Source organism: Mastigoproctus giganteus, chromosome 13, assembly GCF_048544385.1.
Source record: "Mastigoproctus giganteus isolate SK-2022 chromosome 13, ASM4854438v1, whole genome shotgun sequence".
In the NCBI taxonomy this organism is placed as follows: Eukaryota; Metazoa; Arthropoda; class Arachnida; order Uropygi; family Thelyphonidae; genus Mastigoproctus; species Mastigoproctus giganteus.
This window is the reverse complement of record NC_143587.1, coordinates 39,242,176-39,262,373: the sequence shown is the minus strand read 5'-3', so window position 1 is coordinate 39,262,373 and position 20,198 is coordinate 39,242,176. Positions and strand designations below refer to the sequence as shown.

Sequence of the window (20,198 nt, the reverse complement as noted above, 5' to 3'; positions counted from 1 at the left end):
ATAAATAAATGCTTCCCATATCATCTGTCTGTCCCCTCTAACAGTTTGTCTAGTTCCTTTAATTTCTTCAAACTTACAGCCTCTATCATTCCTTTGTAAAGATGGTAACTAGTCTCTTATTTTTAATACACTTGACTGAGCCAAGTTCCAAGTTAAAAGACAAAAGATATAAATACTTCTTCTTTACTCATCCAAATTGAAAGATATAAATTGTTCCTTGTTTGAATTTAACAGTTCTGACATCCTGATTTTTTATTTTTTATTTTTTTTTGTTATGCATTATTTATTTTAGTATTTTCTCATTTTTCTTTTACACAGTTTCCATGGTTAATTTTTTTTCATAAATAACTTATGTGCACGCAAAAAAAAAAAAAAAAAAAAAAAAAAAATGCAGTTTTAAATTTCAATCACAATAAAATTTCAAAACTATAATAAAAAAAATTTTTATTTTTTTTTTTTAAAGGTACACTCAGGTACTTTGTCTGCCACTTGTAGCTGTTCTAAAGTTAAATCAAATTGATCACTGGCTTGCAGAGCATGAGCAGTTCGTGCTTAGTTATGAAGTTTACTGAATGCAGAAATGCAAAAAAAGGGAGAAATGTCACTTTTTTTTTGCTTGGATTACAACTACAGTTCAACTTGGTTATAACAAGATCACGGCTGTAATGAGCAAAAAGCCATAATGATTTTAATTTATGCATATTCCGATACAGTCACTCACTGTTATAACAAGCATACTACACAGATATGCCATACAAATTTTGGTAACTATGCAAACAATTTAATTGCTCAGGTAGTCAAAAAAAAAACCCAATTCTTGGAATAGACAAAAATGAAAGGGGTGACTTATCTTTTATGACCACCCACATCAAATTAGTGGCCAGTTTATGACCTTGACCTTTCGGGGATGGGGATATACAATAGTGCATTGGTATTCTGCTTGTTGCATTACCCTATTTACAAATTGTCTTGTATTCACTGAAACATAAATTTATTTTGGGACTTCTAAGAATTTTGGAAATGAGACTTCTAAGAACTTTGTATGCAAATAACTTTACTGTCATTTTAAAATAAAATCAGTTAGAAACGAACCCTTCCTTCAGAAACATGTCTACTAACAAAAGAAAGTGTCTCTCAATTCGCAAAAACGTTAGAATGTGGTGTAAAAAATGTTGAAGTGTGTAAAAGGTTTTCTTTGTCCTCTTCAATGATATCGCCATTGTGGGAGAATAAACATGTTTACATATCGGCACTGGAAAAGAATATAACAAAAAAATAAAAATAAAAATAGAAAGTGCGAGGTTACAAACGTCGATGAAGCATTGCTTTAATGGCTCACTACACAAACAAGTAAACCATTGAAGCTGCCTTTGCCCCCCCCCCCCCCATTCTTCAGTCTACTCCCCTACTCTAACAAAACAGACAGAGTACTTCCTCACAATGCTGCCAAATTCCAAATCTCAAACCAATACCTAAATCAACCACGTCCTTTAACACTTTTCAGCCATTGAATTCTAGCAATCTCCTCCCTTTTTTTTTTTTAAATTGGCCTGCCACTGAAATCTCCGAAAACTAAGTTGCAGGGCCAGCCAGAGTATCTATAAAATCTACTGGGTACTTGACCTGCCTCCCCATGGCAAAGTGTGGACAATGTTGGGTCCCACCAGCTAAAAAATCAGAAGAACAATGTTTCATAACACTACGCGTATTCCATTCCCCATACACTTTTGAAAATCTCTGGTGCTATACATACACTGAAAGGACAGAATTCGTGAGATACCTGGTTCCTGGGCAACACGACGCTGTCACCTATCTCACTAGTGGATGAATCCACCACTCAGATGGTATAAAGGTATCCTGCATCACTGTAGACGGTAATTCGATGTCAGTATGGATAAATGTCATGAGTTAACCAACTTTGAAAGAGGGATGATATTGGGTGTCTGACACATGGGTCACTATCGTGGAGGTGGTACAGAAATTGCACTAACCCCATTCAACAGTATCAAGAGTGTATTGGAAATACGCCATTTCCAGAATAACACCTCATCATGGACAGTGCTGTGGGCAGAGAAAGGTTGTGGAGGAACATGGTCATTGAAATCTCATTGTTTCAGCCAACCAGAGAGCAACAGTGGCACAAATCACTGCTGGCTTAAACAAGGGGGGTGCCAGAAATGTCTCCATCAGGCAATCATTAGCTGCAATAGGTAATGGGGGGGCCACTGACTCACCAGAATCCCATTGCTAACACCACAAACACCTCAACTGGGCAAAAGAACATCGGCTTGGATGATTGGAGACAGGGTCTCCTGGTCCAGTGAAGTTCCATTTCCAGTTATTGCGAGTGAACAGGAGGGTGCATATCTGGCAGAAATCGCACAAAGCTATACACCTGTCATATCAACAAGGAATTGTTCTGACAGGTGGATGGTTGGTAATTGGCTGGTTTGTGTTCAACCGGCACACTTTGGGACCTCTGGTACATCTAGATGCATCTCTGAATGTTCCAGGTTACGTGTTCATTCTTGCAGACCATCTATCCCTTTATGGTCACTGGGCACCCACATGGCAATGGACGCTTCCAGCAGGACAGTGCACCTCCCCACAGAGCTGTGGTGACTAGAACATGGTTCGAAGAGGATTCGCAGATTTTACCACCATGGAATGACCTTCCCATTCACCGGATATGAACCCTGGAGAGCATCTTTGGGATGCTGTGGAAAGGTCTGTTTGAGTTTTGGATCCTCCACCCAGGAATGCGACAGAATTGTGAACAGTGGTGCAGCAAGCAAGCATGGATGGAAATACCCATGGAACACTTTCGTGAACTAGTGGACTCAATGCCTCATCGTGTAACTGCCCTTATCCAGGCGTCATTGGTGGGCCTACCAGCTACTAGGTAGGTATCCCATGATTTCTGTCCACTCGGTGGACAATGTATAATGTATACAACACGGAGATGGAGGAAACCCCTGGTACCGTTAGACAGCCAACACCTTTTGCACTTTTACAAAGAAGTACTGGATTTTCAATAGACAGTCTGATCATGAAGGCTCAAGTGGAAAAAATTGCTAAATGATTTGAATGTGATGATTTTTGTATGTAACAACGGTTGGGCTGGATCGATTTAAAAACTGAATACAAGCATATTAATATGAATAATATTATTATTATTACTAGCCATATAGTGCAAGGAAGCCTGAGGCCCATGCTGCACCAGTCAAAAAAATAATTTCTGAGTTACTGAGAGAGAGAGAGAGAGAGAGAGAGAGAGAGAGAGAGAGAGAGAGAGAGAGAGAGAGAGAGAGAGAGAGAGAGAGAATCACCAAGAAAGAGAAGAATGATGATGATATCCAGCTCAGCTCAGGTCCCTGGGTGTGCCAAGCCCATACTCACCAGATATGAGCCCCCCTGTAGTTAAATATATGTTGGTATATGCTATTATTATTTTTTTTTCTCTCTAATATTTCTTTTGTTTTTTGAATCTATCTTTTTATCAAATTATTGAGAATAAAAAAAAAATTGGAGGTAGATTCATCACTGATATACTGAATAATGGTTATAACAAGGAAATTTTGTCAGTCCCTTGATGTTTGTTATAACCAAGTTTGGCTGTATTAAACAGCAAATAATTAGCGTTAGTCAAAATATCTGACTAAAAATTTCTCTTGATTAATTAATATTGATCTCATTTATATCAAAACAAATGTATTTTGTTCCCTTGAATTTTGAATTAACTAGGTTTTATTTATTTTACTTAGAATTCAGTTATAATCTTTATATCCAAAAGTAACCTGCCCTGACAGTACAAAATGCAGACCTACAACTTACTTTTCTACCATTGCTAATATAAAAATGTTTTCCTACCAAATCTCGTGTTTTTTCACTTGTGGGCAAGAAAGTGGTATTTAAAAAAGCTGTTATATATATATATATATATATATATAAATAAATGTGTATATATATATATATAGTGGATATGGCAAATAGTTAACAGTTATAAACGTAAGATAATTAATTATAATGGTGATACAATCAGTGAAAACCTAAACAAAGAACCTGACAAAGGAGAGAAGAGCTGATTAATGCCATCAATGTCTAGATAAAACATTACATCAGTCTTAATATCTATGAACATATTGTGAATGAGCAGGTGGTAACTAAGTGCTGTGATAGCTGTCATAGCTGTCTCTCTCTCTCTCTCTCTCTCTCTCTCTCTCTCTCTCTCTCTCTCTATATATATATATATATATATATATATGTATATATTTTTTTTTCTATGAACGTTTTTTTTTCTTTTTTTCGAATTTTTTGAATTTTTTTTACAAAACATTTTACAAAAGAAATTTTGCTAATTTCTTTTGTAAAATGCCTGTGCAAATTTAGCTTTAATTTGTTTGTTATATTGTTCAGTTTTATACCATGCTGGTTCACTTTTCTGGTTTTCCTGGAAAAATTTCCAGAAATTGCATGTGCATGTTTCCTGGAAAATTTCCAGTTTTATAGAAAGTTCACTCATCTTCTGGATTTCAATAAAGTTGTTTTTTCAGATAACTGTTTTTTTTTTCAAATAAGGGCTACTAAAATAGCCCTGATGTGGCTAAGTGATCAATTACAAGAGTGCATCAGCAAAACATTTATTTGAGTTGACCATGGTTCAAGCTCACGTAACTATTTAATATGGTTAATGATTGTATTCTTTGTTGAAAAGATTAATCAGCATTAGCATTAGTAGAGGCATTTGATGCGAGAACGCAAGCTTATGCAGCATCAGCCAAAAAAAAATAAATAAATAAAAAATATCCACTTCCACTTCACCCCTCTGTTCGTTCGAAATACCTATCCAGCTGAGCCTTAAACTTATTTAGGCTATCAACTTCCACGACAAGGGATGGAAGTCGGTTCCACCAACCAACCATCCGCTGGCTAAAGGCAAATTTCCTCATGTCTTTCCTCAATTTGAATTGTAAACTCCTCTGTATGTATACCTTCATTCTCTAGTTCTCTGCTTCTAAATCAGCCATACAACTCATTACTTCTTGCAAGTACTTATTATCTCTGCTAAATGCAAGAATGCATTTACCACAGGCCTGCTCTAGGTATCAGATATATCAGCAACTCGAGGTGACACCAGCTATGATTAGATGGTGACTTAAAGTAATTGTCTGGTTCCTGACAATTACTCTTTGCAGTTAAAACAAATTCATCATTTCCACGTACTTGGAAACCTGTTCTGATTAAATCATTTTTATTTAATCTATTTTATTATCATTGTGTATATTATATCTATTATCTATTACATTACTATTTAACAGAACATGGTGCCTTTGCTCCATGTTTTGTCCATAGTGAGCTGTCAAAGTCAATAATTGGCATTGTTTTAATTGTATCTCATATTGTAAATGCCTTCACAATGAGTGGCTGAGGTATTGCACTGCTTTGAATGGGTAACACTTCACCAGTGGAGAAGGCTAATATTAGTTATTCTCAGCAGATACAACCACCCAGTTGGGACCGTTTCGAGGCTGATTGGCTTCTCATTGGTGGATCAGCAGGTACCCTGGTGTTGCAATAGTGGTAACTCGGCTATGAAGCATAATTCCACAATATAAGAGTTGCCTGATGCTATGTAATAGTATAAACTAAGGTGATTATGTTGCATGAAGCATGGGACTCCGCTTAAGATTCACTATTGAATGGGTTAGTGCCTTTGCACTATGTTTTGTTCGTTGTGTTGATAATTGGCATCATTATAATTGTATCTCATATTGCGAATAGTATTGTGGACTTATACTTCATAACTAGGTTGTCACCATTGCAACACCAGGGTACCTGCCCACCCACTAATGAGAAGCCAGTCAGGCTTCGAATGGTGCTGACTCGGTGGTGGTATCTACTGAAAATAAGTAACATTAGTCTTCTCCACTGGTGAAGCATTAGTTATTCAAAACAGTGCAATACTGGCCACTCGTTGTGAAGGTATTCACAATATGAGATACAATTAAAATGTCAGTTATTGACTTTGACAGTTCACTATGAACAAAACATGTTGCAAGGCACTAACCTGTTCAGTAGTGAATCTTAAGCTTCATGCAAAATAATCACCTTAGTTTATTATTGTTATTATTATTATTATGTATATTTATTACTGCTAGTGATTGTAAACTCCTCTAGATACCTGTTCTGGAGTTTTGTATGTGTGGCAATAAATTGACCTTATACATATATAAAGTGTTTCCGGTGACAAAATTATAGCAAGAGCCATTCATTGCTCTTGATCTGATTGCCAGCAGCACCCCTTTGTGCATTGGGCATCTGCAGATGGGGAACCCACTTGTGGTGTATTGATGTGGGTTTGATTGAAGGTGTAACTGCTGTTGAAGGTGGTGGTGGTGGTAGTAGAAGGGTGCGATCTTTCATGGAGGCGACTGTAGCAGTCTCGGATTATTTTTGTATTCTGTTCAGTGGGCCAACTGATGGGTTTGCCAGCAAAAAGTTCTGGATGGAAGGCATTCAAGGATGTGATTGTGGAAGCTGTTGGCCTTTTCATGCCAGCTGGGAGATGTTGTTCAGGGATTGGACTGGAATGGATATCAGATGACTGATAGACTCAAGCCTGTGAAGAGGAATGCACGAGATGCATGTAGATTGTCCGGTGAAGCAGATAGCTGCAGTGGATGGAGCCTGGTTTGCAGGGATGGTTCAGCAAACTAAGACATATTACCACAAGTCTCTGGCAAAGAATGCAAAGATTACAGCAAGCATTTTTACTTATGTAAACACAAGAAGAAAGGGAATGAATTGCATTGGCCCACTATATATAAATGTCAGCAACCAGATTTATATAAAATGCCAATTCAGTTTGCTGACAAACTGAATAGATATTTTGCATCTACATTCATGCATGATGAATTCTTTAGGGAAGAGGATGTCAGAAGTGCATCAAAATCTAACAAGAAGCTAAATGATTTTATAATAACTGAGAGGAAAGTGGAAGAGAAATTGAAGCTAAATTTAAAAAAAACCACCACTGTGCAGTTCAGTCAGATTATTATTATTATTGCTCTTATATTATTTCTCCCTGATTGGGGGATTCCACTCCATGATGGGTACTGCTACCAAGTACACAGGGTGGTTGTAATGTCTGGTGTTACTGTTGGTCGAGGAAATCTCTGACTATCCTACAGGTGTTCAGGATCGCGACTTTCTGGAGTTCCTTGTAGGTGTTCTCTGGGAGACCTATTGCTGCTAAGCTGCTATGTAGAGTCTTTGGTAACATACCAGTGGTTGACACGATGATAGGGATGGTTGATACTTCTTGCATATGCCACATCTCATTGATCTCATGTCTCAGGTTCATGTACTTCCTAATTTTTTTCCTCATGGGTTTTCTGGACATTGCTAGTGTTGGGCACCGCTATGTCAATCAGGTAGGTAGCCTTTTCCATCTTGTCCACAAGGGTTTTGTGCGGGATGGTCTTATCCGTTATTATGGTGTGGTCCCAGTAAAGCTTGTGGGTTCGAGTCTCTAGTACTGGCTGGGGTTCGTACTTGTAGTATAGTACACTTTCTTTGGTCAACTAGTATTTCCTCGCTAGCTTCTGATGTATTATTCTGGCTACCTGGTCGTGTCTATGAGTGTACTCAGTCTGGGTGATCACTTTGCACCCGGCAGTGATGTGTTGGATTGTTTCTGAGGCCAGGTGGCATTGTCAACATGTGTCATGTGTCATCGCTCCTTTGCGATGTGTTTTCTATAGTTTCTGGTGTTGATTACCTGGTCTTGGATGGCCAGCATGAATCCTTCAGTCTCGGGGAAGAGCATCCCACTTGTGAGCCATGCATTGGAAGCAGTGTTATCGATGTGATCTTGATGGAGGTCATTGTAGTGTCTTCTTTGCCCATCTTTCTAACTTCGTTTCTTGTACTGTCTGGGTGGGAAGGGGTTCCTCGCTTAGATAAGTGGTATACCCACTCAACCCATCTTCCTTATGGCCTGGTGGAGTGGTGCTGTGTTGTTCTCAAAGTAATCCTTCAGGTTAACTATCACTGTTTTCTGTTGCTCTATCAGGTCTATCAGGCCCCTCCCTCCCTCTTTCCGAGGTATTGTTAGTCTCTCCACTGCTGACTTCGGGTGGTGTTGGTGACTCTTGGTCATCATTGTCCTTGTCTTTCGCATGATATCTTCTAGCTCGGTGTTAGTCCAATCTGTGACCCCGAATGATTATGTTAGTACTGGAGCTGCATAGGTGTTTATGGCTTTAACTGTGTTCCCTGCATTCAATTTTGATTTCAGCAGGCTTCTGAGTCTCTGATGATATTTTTCGGTCAGGCACTTTATTATTATTATTATTATTATTATTAGCCATATGGTGCAAGGAAGCCTGAGGCTTATACTGAACCAGCCAAAAAAAAAGTGATGTAGCAAAGACGGTAAGCAAACCGTTAGCCATAATTTATGAGAACATTTTTGGATTCAAGGGAAGCTCTTCTGAACTATTAGGGCACTTAAAGGAGTGCCCTTCATTCGCACAATGTCCACACGGCATCTCTCTCTCTCTTACAATATTTCGCAACATGACCGTAGGCCAAACATTTATAACACTGAGTAACGGTATAAATTTCTTTAAATCTACACGCAGTCCACCTCATAAATAGATGTCCTTTATCACAAACCAAATTCCACAACTCTGGAATCATCTGTATCACCCAATTGTTCTGTTGCGTGTTCTTATTCTTGTTCACAGTTAATATTTCAATTCCATCTTTTACTTTCTTTTCAGTCACATCATACTCTAAAATTCTTCTGCCATATCTGTTTCCAAAATTCTTCCTTTTGAATATTCTGTTCTACATCGAATATCACAACCTTTGAATAAGTTGGTCTTGGTATACTATATTGTAATCCCAATTCCTGAATCCTTGAACATATCTTAATCTTTGCCAAGTCATCACTCATTTTTGCCTCTACCAGGACACCTCTATCTCTAATCACTCTTATGTTCCTTATTTAACAGTTGACAACATCGGTCTCACTTCTTTTAATATATCCATTTTCACTTCACTTGTCCTATGTCTATCTGTGATTGCTTTTATCAACATCACTTTTGCTGATTTCTTTTCCTGTTCTTTATTGTTCCTTGTTATCTCAGCATAGCTAACTTTTTCTTGCTTTTCTTCATTCCTCTTTAACTGATCCTTTAACACTGTATTTTCGACGTGCACCTCAAAAGCTTTCTTTTATTCTTATCACAACAGTAGGGACTTTACCGTGTACGTCCCATAAGAATAATTTTAATCTGTTTCTAGTTTGAAAGACATACTCAAAATCATTCTTCCCATCTTTTACACCATTTAAATCTTCCTTTCTTTTCCTTTTCTTTCCTTTTTCTTTATTACAACTTTCTCCTACATCGGTGACATTCTCAGTTTGCTTATCTGATGCCTGTTTTTTAGACTTCCTTTTTGAGACTCTTGTGAGGGCACTGGCAAAGATGATGACCCGACTTTCACTGGAGTCCTCTGTAAAGTCCTCCCAGAAAAGACCTCTATTTCAGTTAACTCTTGTGCCTGCATTAACAACTCTTGGGTTATCTCTTCTTGCTCATCCTCTGTGACTTCGCTAGTTGCCATCTGCAATTCTTTATCCAAAATTATCTCCTCAGAAGATGACATAATTGTATACAGTAAAATACAGTATTTACAACTAAAAGTTAAACACCAAAATTAGTATCCAACAAATATTTACAATATATTGTAAGAGAACAAGGAGCCCTCAATCTCAATGCAACTTAGATAAGTTATAGAATGTCTTAATTCTATTTTAGAATTAGTTTCATAAAGTCTCATTAAGCTTTATGCTATTCAAACTTTGTCTCAACACAACTTAAATGAAATTCTAAATACACAAGGAAATCTATCCTTAAGTGTGTTAAAAATAGAACTGCCCAAGTTAAACAGGCAGTGGTCCCGAGAGCCAATCCAGTAACGAGGACTAACGTGCGAGGGCACGCAAATGCTCCAATTTAACTTAGGAGAGGATATTTTAATCCCTCCTGAGCTTTTGAAAAATTCAAAAGTTAAACAAATTTAACGAAAAACTCTTCCCCTCTACACTTTGCTCAGTTCAGCCAGGCAGGGGTTTCCCCCCCCCCACCTGCCTGCTCCAGACCGCTTGGAGGTATGAGCAGTGGCACTCAGCTTTTCAAGCTCCAAGCAAGGGAGAGTTAGTAACTCCTGTTGGATACTAATTTTGGTCTTGCACAGAAAAAAGGCACTTAGTAACCAGCAAGTAATTATCCGATTGCCCCCAGTGTCACCCCTAGGGCTGTTTCATATGGGCAGCAGTAATCCCAGATTAATATGTCAGCTGTGTCATACCATGCTCGGGGTAGTGGAAAATGAAAAATACATGGTCATTGTACAGCCAGTACGACTGGGGTTTTGTCAGTGATATGCAGGAATTTTGCCAGCAGAGATAAGGAGGTGATTATCCCATTTTATAAGGCAATGGTTAGGCCACATCTTCAGTGTGCATACAGGTTATATGCCTCATTTTAGAATGTGGGTCTGTTGGACAGGTGCCGAGAAGAGCAACTAAGTTAGTGATGGGAGCAAAAGGGTGCTCTTACCGGGAAAGGTTTTCAGCCCTGCAAATTGCAACATCCGGAGACTAGACACTTGTGAGGAAATCTGATTGAGGTGTATGAGGCTTTTGAATGGATTGAGTAAGCTCACTGCTAATGGAGTCCTTCTCTTGCTGAAACTATATGCATGAGAGGGCATAAATTAAAATTGAAGACTGCAGAATAGATGCGTGGAAATTCTTTCAGCCAGCAGGTATTTTGATGTTGGAACAAACCTCCCATGTGGTGTTGTTGTTAGAATGGATATTTTGAATAAATTCAAGGAAGAATTAGACAAACTGTTACAAGAATATTTGGCTTCTTTTTTTTTTTTTTTTTTTTTTTTTTGCTGATGTATATTTTTGCATTGCATCATCATCATCATGGCGCCTCCGTAGCCAGGTGGGAAGGAGCAGCTGTGCGTAGTACACGCTTCTTGATTAGATCGGGGTTCAAGCCCGTCACCACCAAATACGGAGGATGCAGAAAGGTCAGGGAATGACCACTGCATATCCCAGAGTAATATGGCCTTAGTTGCTAATGCTCCTAAAAAAAAAAGAAAGAAAGAAAGCATTGCATCATTTGCCACTACTAATACCACGAATGAAATCAAACAACAGCGGCATTTCTTACCTTTGCGAGCACTTACAGGCATCTCTCCAAGCATGATTCTTTGAAGGTAAATAATGCATCCTGCAAAACAGCTAAGGAGTATTTGCACCCTAATTTTGGAGGAAGACATTTTGAACCTGGTTGATACTGACACTTCCAGCAGCACTAATGCAGTTGTAGGCAGTTTTTGGGCCAGTTTGTGCTACATGAGTAGCAGCAACTTCACTGTTTCATGTATAAATGGCACAAGATTTGAATGCAAATAATTATCCGTATTATATAGCTTTCTTTTTGTATTACCTCTACTGCACTGATTATGCACATTTAAGAGGATGGCATTGTCAACTCATATAATTATCTCATTGGGTCACCTGTTCTTCCTGCTGAATTGATGGGAGATATATATCAGGTTTTTTTTTTTTTTTTTTTGTTTTTTTTTAGATCTAACCACCCTACATTACTGGATGATGATGCCCTACCTGTTTCATCATGATGACGTGCCATCTGATTGTAGCATACCAGGAGGAATGGATTGTGAATAGTGCTCCTGTGCTGTAGCTGGCAGCATAGTTTCCTGACTTGAATCTACTGGATTTCTTTTTACAGGAACACATCAAGACCAAAATGTACAAAATAACTGTGGAAACCACAGGAGACCCGAGTCTTCACTTTCAGGTCACCTATAATTTAATTCAGAATACACTGGGTCAGGGCTGTAGTGGAGGGTATACGCGAGTACACACATATACCCTCTAGATTTTTTTTTAGATGAACAGTGTATAACTTCTGGTTTTTGAAAGACTTGAAAAAACAAATATTATTAAAATATTTACTGAAAATTTAAAAAATTAATTTATCAGAATTTGTTTCTTAGGCAATACTTATAGTTTTATTATTTTTATTTTATATGGTGCATGTGTGTGACTAAAATAAAAATTAAGCTAGTAATATGGCAAACTAGTAGAGCAAAAATAGGTTAAACTTAACATAAAAAATCAAATTAGTAGGGAGGGGAAGAAAGGTAACCAAGACATAAGGTATTGTAGAAGTAATTCTCCAAAATAATTTAAATCTAAATGAGCAATAAATTTGGATAACCAATTAAATAAGAATTTAATGGCGCCCCCTTTTATAGGCACCAGGTCCAAACTGTGTGAAATATCACAAATGAGAATAATAGAGATGGAAAATAAAGAGAAATAGACTGACCATTGTGTTCCATCTCAGTGGAGGACCACGAGGCCAATAATGATCAGAGAATCACTGCATTTCATTTTGAACGTTAGACAAATTGCTGCAAAGGCGAGTCGATCGAAAGATCAGTCCCACATCCAATCAATATCGATCAACTCACTTTTGCAGTGATTTGTCTAACGTTCAAAATGCAGCGATTCCTTGTCATTTTTGGCCTTGTGGTCCTCCATTGAGATGGGGCATAATAGTCAGTCTATTTCTGTTTATTTTATCTTATTTTTTGTATCATAGTTAGTTTCTGTCTCTGTTATTCCTGATATTTCATGCAATTCAGGGGTGGGGCACCGTTGAATTCTTATTTAATTGGTTATCCAAATTTATTGCTCATTTAGATCTAAATTATAGGGAGAGGAAGAAAGGTTACCTTTCTTCCTCTCCCTACTAGTTCGATTTTTTTTATGTTTAGTTTAATCTATTTTCACTGTACTGGTTTGCCATACTACTGGTTTAATTTTTATTTTAGTCTCATTTTAATTTTATGCAATAAGCAACATGCAGAGCAATATGCAATTATGCTGTCTCTGATGTTTGCCTTATTATTTTATTTTCTTTCTTTAATTTTTCTTTTATTAACTTTTGTTCATTAATTTTATATATATATATATATATATATATATATAGGTTATGGGTACACCTTTTTCTTAAGCTTTATAGTTTGAAATAATAAATATGTCATGTACACACAGACACGGGGGGGGGGGGGGGGGGGGTATGCACCATTATACCCTCTGGAATTCAATTAATATGCACGATATACCTTCTGCTACTTTTACGACTGCAGCACTGCACTTTGTATTACTGAATGTTTGCAGTCAATCTTGCATTGCCAGTTTAAGGCTTCCAGTTTCATTAGCATTTCTTTGAATGCTGAACATGGTGTAAGGACATAACATGCATTAAAGAGAGCTAATTTCATTTATTCTTCCTTTATATTTCATACACACCTGTTATGTATTTTTGAATGTCATTTTAAAATGTTGGGGGTTGCGTAACTTGGGAAGGAAGCTTCTCTGGGCACAATGTATATATATATCCAGGTCAATTTTTTTTTTATTTTTAAGTACATTTTAATAACATAGCTCATTTGTTGCATTAATGGATAAGAAAGTATAACCAAAATTTGTGTTTTATTTTACTTTAATTGCTGAATTCTTTCTATGTTTTCCTTTCTGGAAACTGCATATTGCTATCTAGTAACAGTGCACAGTATAATTTAATTAATTATAATTGAAGAAATTGTGAGATAATCAGCTGGGATCAATTATTCTTCAGACCTACTTATTGATTTTGTTCAGTTTCATTTTTAGTCACATGTAAAAGAAATCACTACCATTCAAAAAAAAAAATTGTAGTTAAAATTAGTTAAAAATGACCCATAACAAATCAGATTAAATGTCCTGCTATACTCATATCATTTTATTATATTCAGAAAATTAAACGTTAAAAAAATGAATGCATTCAAGTGCCAAATATACATATATATGTATATACAAGATGTGGCTATTGAATACTGACTGATGCAATAAAATAATGAAATATTTTGTACCTTACAAGTTATCTCCTTAAAAATAATTGCCCACGGGCAATTATTTTTAAGGAGAAGAAATGTGGAATACACTGTTCCACACGTTTCTTCCAAGCACAGAAACACTTATGGAAGTAGTCTTCTGTAAGCCCCTTTGACACTTTGGTTGTTTTTTTTATGAATGTTTTCAGTGGATTGAAATTGGGTTCACTTAAGTACACTTTTCAGTTTAGGGAAGAGAAATTTCCATGGGGCTAGGTCTAGCAAGTATAGTGCACATGTTCACACACATGTTTTTTTGGGCAGAAACTGGCAAAGAGAGAGAGAGTGCATTGTGTGCTGGAGCATTGTCTTAATGGAGCATCCAGCTGTCCTTCTAACATTCAGGTCTCTTCCTTCGAATTTTTTCATCCAGCCTTGTCAGAACTTCAGTGTAGTTTGCTTGATTGACAGTCTGCTTTCATGGGACATATACAGCCATAATAATTCCTTTAACATTGAAGAAAACAAGAAGCATGGTTTTCATTTTTGATTTTGATATTATTGCTATTTTTGGTCTGGGGATGTTTTATCTTCATTTCATTAATATTTACAGTATTCAAAGTCGGTATCCTTAGTTTTTTTCAAAACATATTCACAAACTTGGACTCTTCTCATTCTTTGATCTTTTCAAAATTTTTGGCATTGGATTAGCAAGTATACCGAAAGGACAGAATTCATGGGATACCTGGTTCCTGGGCAACACAACGCTGTCACCCCTCTCTCTCTAGTGGACAAACCAAGCACTTGGCGGCTATGTAGGTACAATGCATCGGTGCATTCACATAGACAGTAATTCGATGTCAGTATGGATAAAGGTCGTGAGTTAACCGGCTTTGAAAGAGGGATGATAATGGGTGCCCAATGCATGGGTCACTCTATCGTGGAGGTGGTACAGAAATTGCACTATCCCCGTTCAACAGTATCAATAGTGTATCAGGAATATGCCATTTCTGGAATATCATCTCATCGTGGACAGCGCTGTGGATGGAGAAAGGTGGTGGTGGATGAACATGGCTGTCGACGTCTGTCTCGCATCGTTTCAGTCAACCAGAGAGCGGCAGTGGCACAAATCACCTCCAACTTCAATGAGGGAAGTGCCAGAAATCTCTCCACCAAGACCATCAGACGATTATTAGCCACAACAGATTATGGAAACCACCAATCCACCAGAGTCCCATTGCTAACACCACGACACAGGACTCTATGCCTCAACTGGGCAAAAAAAATCGGCACTGCACCTTGGATGATTGGAGACAGGTCTCCTGGTCCAATGAGTCCCGTTTCCAGTTTTTTGTAGTGAATGGGAGAGTGCATATCTGGCGGAAACTGCACGAAGCTGTGCACTTGTCATCTCAACAAGGAACTGTTCAGGCAGGTGGAGGGTCAGTAATGGTCTGGGGTGTGTTCAACTGGTACACGTTGGAACCTCTGGTGTGTCTAGATGCATCTCTGAACAGTCCAGGTTAACATGTCCATCCTTACAGACCATCTGCATCCCTTCATGATCATCATGCACCCACATAGCAATGGACTCTTCCAGCAGGGCAGTGCACTTTCTCACAGAGCCGTGGTGGCTAGAACATGATTTGAAGAACATTCCACAGATTTTACCACCATAGAATGGCCTCCCTGTTCCCCGGGAATGAACCCTGTGGAGCATCTTGATGCTGTGGAAAGGTCCATTCAAGCTTTGGATCCTCCACCTAGGAATGCAATGGAATTATGGACAGTGCACAAGCATAGATGGAAATACCTGTGGAACGCTTTCGTGAACTAGTAGACTCAATGCCTCGCCGTGTGACTGCCCTTATCCGGGCGAAAGGTTGACCTACCCGGTGCGTTACTAGGTAGGGATCCCATGATTTCTGTCCACTCAGTGTACTTTGCTCATGCCTAAATTTTCAGTTTGTCTAACTGTTTCTTTGTTGATATTGAGTTCTGATGCAACCATTTAAATGCTTAAACAACATTCACTTCTAATCAATGTTCTTATCCGGTCCACATTTTCATCAGTTTTCATGGATACCAGATGGTCTAGTCATTTGTCATCTTCCACATTCTCTCTTCCTTCTAAAAATCTTTTATGCTATTCAAACACACAAGCTCTTGTCATAATATCTTCCCCATGAACTTGGCTTAATTCTTTTGATTTCTGAATTCTTTTGATTCTTTTGAATTCTCTGGATTCTTTTGAATTCTGATTCTTTTGTCTGTCATTTTCCTGATAAACTGCAAAAACACAGGATGATGAAAACCTATCTCATTGCAAAGCAAGTGAGGTTGTTGGAGCATGGTTTGGCAAGCAACTAGGAAAGGGTTCAAGGTCTGTGCCTTTGTTTCACAGGTGTGTAGTGGCTGCATGTGCAATCTCATTATTTAATTGCCATACCTTATATATGTATATTTGTGTGTGTGTGTGTGTGTGTGTGTGTGTGTGTGTGTGTGTGTGTGTGTGTGTGTGTGTGTGTGTAAATATAAGTATTGTTGTTGATAATTAGATTATATTAAATATTTCTTCTTTCCTTTGCTGCTTCACTTTTCTTCTTACCTCGCCAAAAGCCAGGTATGTGCCTTAAATGCTATATGAGTTCAACTGTGTGTGTTTTGTTTTTGTTTTTCTCTAAAACTTAAATTTTATATGTTGAAATTTATTGCATTTAAATTACTTTACAGCAAGAAGAAGAAACGGGGAAGGAAAAAGGATGCAATCAATGATGAAGAGCACAAACGTCTTTCTACAATGGCAGAGGAAGATGATGAAGATGACTGTGGTATAACAATCAAGATTGATGCTCCTACTCCAACACCATCCAATGGTCCATCTGTGCAAAGTTCACCAAAACATAGACGCAAGTCTATGGATCAGAATGAGACATCCGTTTGATCTTTGTGTTAGTTAACTATTCAGCCATGTACAGCATCTTCACTTATATGAGGAAGTGAATTTAAATACAGTATATATGCAGCACTTTGTGTGACATTGTCACTGTATGTGTATATCATATATCCAGAAATAAGATAGCGATTTAGTTATCCCAAAGAAAAAATCTTTTATGGAAGACTGTTGCTGTAATTATGCTAAATATACTTCCCTATAATCAGATACACTACACTACGTTTTTTTAAAGAGCTAGTCTTCCTGTATGTGCTCCCCAACATATCCTAACATAACTGTAGTGGGGACTGTGCCTGTAGATCTAGCACTAAAACATCCTTACCCCTCTGAATTTTTCAGTGACATTAGTGTCAAGAAATCAAGACTTCTACATTTTGGTAGGAGTGCTGGTGGTAACAGAACAACGATCGAAAACTTTACTGGGATTTCTATCACCAGTTGTTTAATTATTTATTCTTGTTGAATGCTACAAACTGTGTATAAAAAAATTCCCTCAGTGAGACTGCCAACAACTCTTGCTTATAAAGAGATTTTAATGTAAATCTCTAATTATTCCATAATAAGAGGACAGGAGTACTTGTTGGATCTGTGCCATTATAAATGTGTCAAAATCTGCTGTTCTTACCCACGGCATCTACAACATGTGAACTATGTAATTTAATTTGCTGTGAATATTTTTTTTTTTTTTTTTACTTGGCTCAGTGTTCTTTAATTATTTAAAGCATTTGCCAGGTATTTATTATAGACACATAAAAGAACAAATATTCCGATTAGTAATAGTATGGTAAATTAATTGCACTATATAAGTTTTCTTTACTTTTTAATAGGCTGTTGTGATTTTTTTTCTGTACTTATTTTTAGAAACAGTATAATCATGTAAATTGTGGTGTAAATTTGAATGAAGTGATTTTAGCCTGAGAATACTGAACATTAGTAGATACCAACTTGATTAAGGTGTATTAAGCATTCTTATCCGTGTTCCTTAGAAGTTTAGCTCACATAGAAACTGTGATGTACTACCTCTGTCTTGGCCTTGCAACTAAGTACATCTAGTTATTATCCATGTTGAGCAGGTTCTTGAGAAAGTAGTCTTTAGAGTGTCGTAGTGGCACATATTAAATACTAGCTAAAATGTTGTTGAACAGTAAATCACGGCACCTGTAATGGTTAATTTATGTGGAAATAAATTGTGAAGTAAAACTTACACTGGCCATTTGTAGGTGACACTGCCTAAATTTAGTGGTTGCAGAAAATTATTGCAGATTGGACTGGAATGGTAAGTATATCTTCTGAGAGACTATTGTTTTGCCTTTTCCCCTTTAATATAGAACATAAAAAAATAAATTATATATATATTAAAGAGTCAAACAACACAACTTTAGAGGCCAAGAGCAAAACCCTGCCTTTCAAGATGGGTTCCCCCCTTTGCCAATTGCCAAGAGTTTTAAACATTGATGATTTTGTGTATCACATCTTGATGGATGGCCAGTAGGTATAATAACAAGAACATATTTTAAGATAATTATAGCCCTATATATGAGAAAGGTATATTTAACTATTTTACAAGAAAAGTGAACCCTGCTGCTCATTTTAATTATCAGAAACATAAAAATAATTTTTATGTCCAAAATGATAATGAAATAAAATGTAAGAAATTTTAATATTTATACTTAGAAACTGGTGCTGGTATTTTTTTTCTTCCTCACTTGGATTCCCTTTGGTGCGTTTGTTGCACATTGTCCTACATATCCAAACCAGTATTGTAAAATAGTCCCTCTGGGTAACTTTTTATTTTTCTCCATTTTGAAATGTACTGGGAAAGCTTTAACTTGAATATCACACACTGAATTTATATTTCACATTTTCTCACCTTATTAAAAATTTGAACATTAAATATTCTATTGGTACAATTCATTATGTTTCTAAAATAAGCTGTTTTTGAAATCAGAAGCATTTCCCAAGGGAGAATTTGCTTTTATAAGCAAATTCTTGTTGGCATCTTTAATTCATGGTAAAAGATATTTTATCTGTTTTTGTTTATTCAGTGAGGATTAAGGAATAGTTATTCAGTGTGTGATATTTTTTTTAATGAAGATTATTTTATAATCTGGTTTATTTTCTCATGGTCTCATTTCAAAGTACAGCACTGTATGTTCTTTCTTTTTTTTTGTTTTAATATTAAAGTATTTCTCAGCTTTAATGTGTATCTCAGCTAAATGCACCTGCTTAAGCTGTAATGGATTTTTTTTAATGCATTTACTAACATAGGGAACAAAGTTGGGTTATGTATGTATGCATTGGGTTAGAACTGCAGTAGATGCATTATTAGTTTGTATATAATATACAATTTAAGGACCACTGTTTTAACCATGATGAAAAAATTTGTCAGTTATTGCTACTGCTGTTTTATTTAATGTCTTTTTTTTAGATATGTTTCTGTGCTTCCATTAACTCCTATTACATGATTTATTACAATTTTTTTTTACTGTAGATACCTGAGTGCCTCTTGATCTTTCTCTCCCCATATGTTATATTAATTTTGTGTATTTCAAGACCATTTAGTATTTTTAGGTGTGCACTGTAATATATCAGTCAATAATTCAGTATTTATTGAATGAGTTTTTAAAGTTTTGTTTTCTGTAAATGAAAATCATGTAAATAAAGTCGCTCATGTTAAAGTTGGGGGGGGTGATGACGAAAAATTGAGTAAAATCATTTAATATTTTTGATGTATTATTCTTCGTAGTGTGTTCATTTTTATTTCCAAATTTCTCTCTGACTTTATTTCTATTAAGAATTTTCCTCAAAGTTCACATGACTTAAAATTGAAAACTGCAGATTACATACTACTTCACAACATCATTATATGAATGCTAGATGTGAACAGAGCATTTTATTCAAATAATGCTGCTACTGTATTTTCTGCTATACTTGCGATATATGAACATTACATTAACTCCACTACCTCCTTATTTCTTTCAAAATAGTTAAATATTAATAATGACATAACCATCCATTTTTGTTGTGCTAATATTTCCATGAAAAATGATATTGAAATTTTAAAAAACACTAGGATTTTTTTTATTATTATTTTAAGATTCTGATTATTCATTTATCATTTTACTTTGGCTTGGACTATTGATGCTTGGTCTCTATTATGAAGATCTATAAAATTTACATTTTATAGAGGAATGTTTCATTTATTAATACATGCATAATTTCACTTTTTGTAGGGAGAAAA

The 20,198-nt window shown here is 36.6% G+C and overlaps 1 protein-coding gene across 2 annotated transcripts in view; it reads left to right on the top strand.

Moving 5' to 3' along the window:
- Window positions 1–17,621, top strand: part of Ndae1 (Na[+]-driven anion exchanger 1) — a 490,785-nt gene extending 473,164 nt beyond the window's left edge. For both annotated transcript variants that reach the window (XM_090387778.1, XM_090387777.1), the window contains exon 24: window positions 16,735–17,621. In XM_090387778.1, the coding sequence (XP_090243904.1) occupies window positions 16,735–16,945 (211 nt within the window). In that variant the 3' untranslated portion in view covers window positions 16,946–17,621. The remainder of the gene's footprint in view (window positions 1–16,734) is intronic.
- The last annotated feature ends 2,577 nt before the right edge of the window (window positions 17,622–20,198 follow it).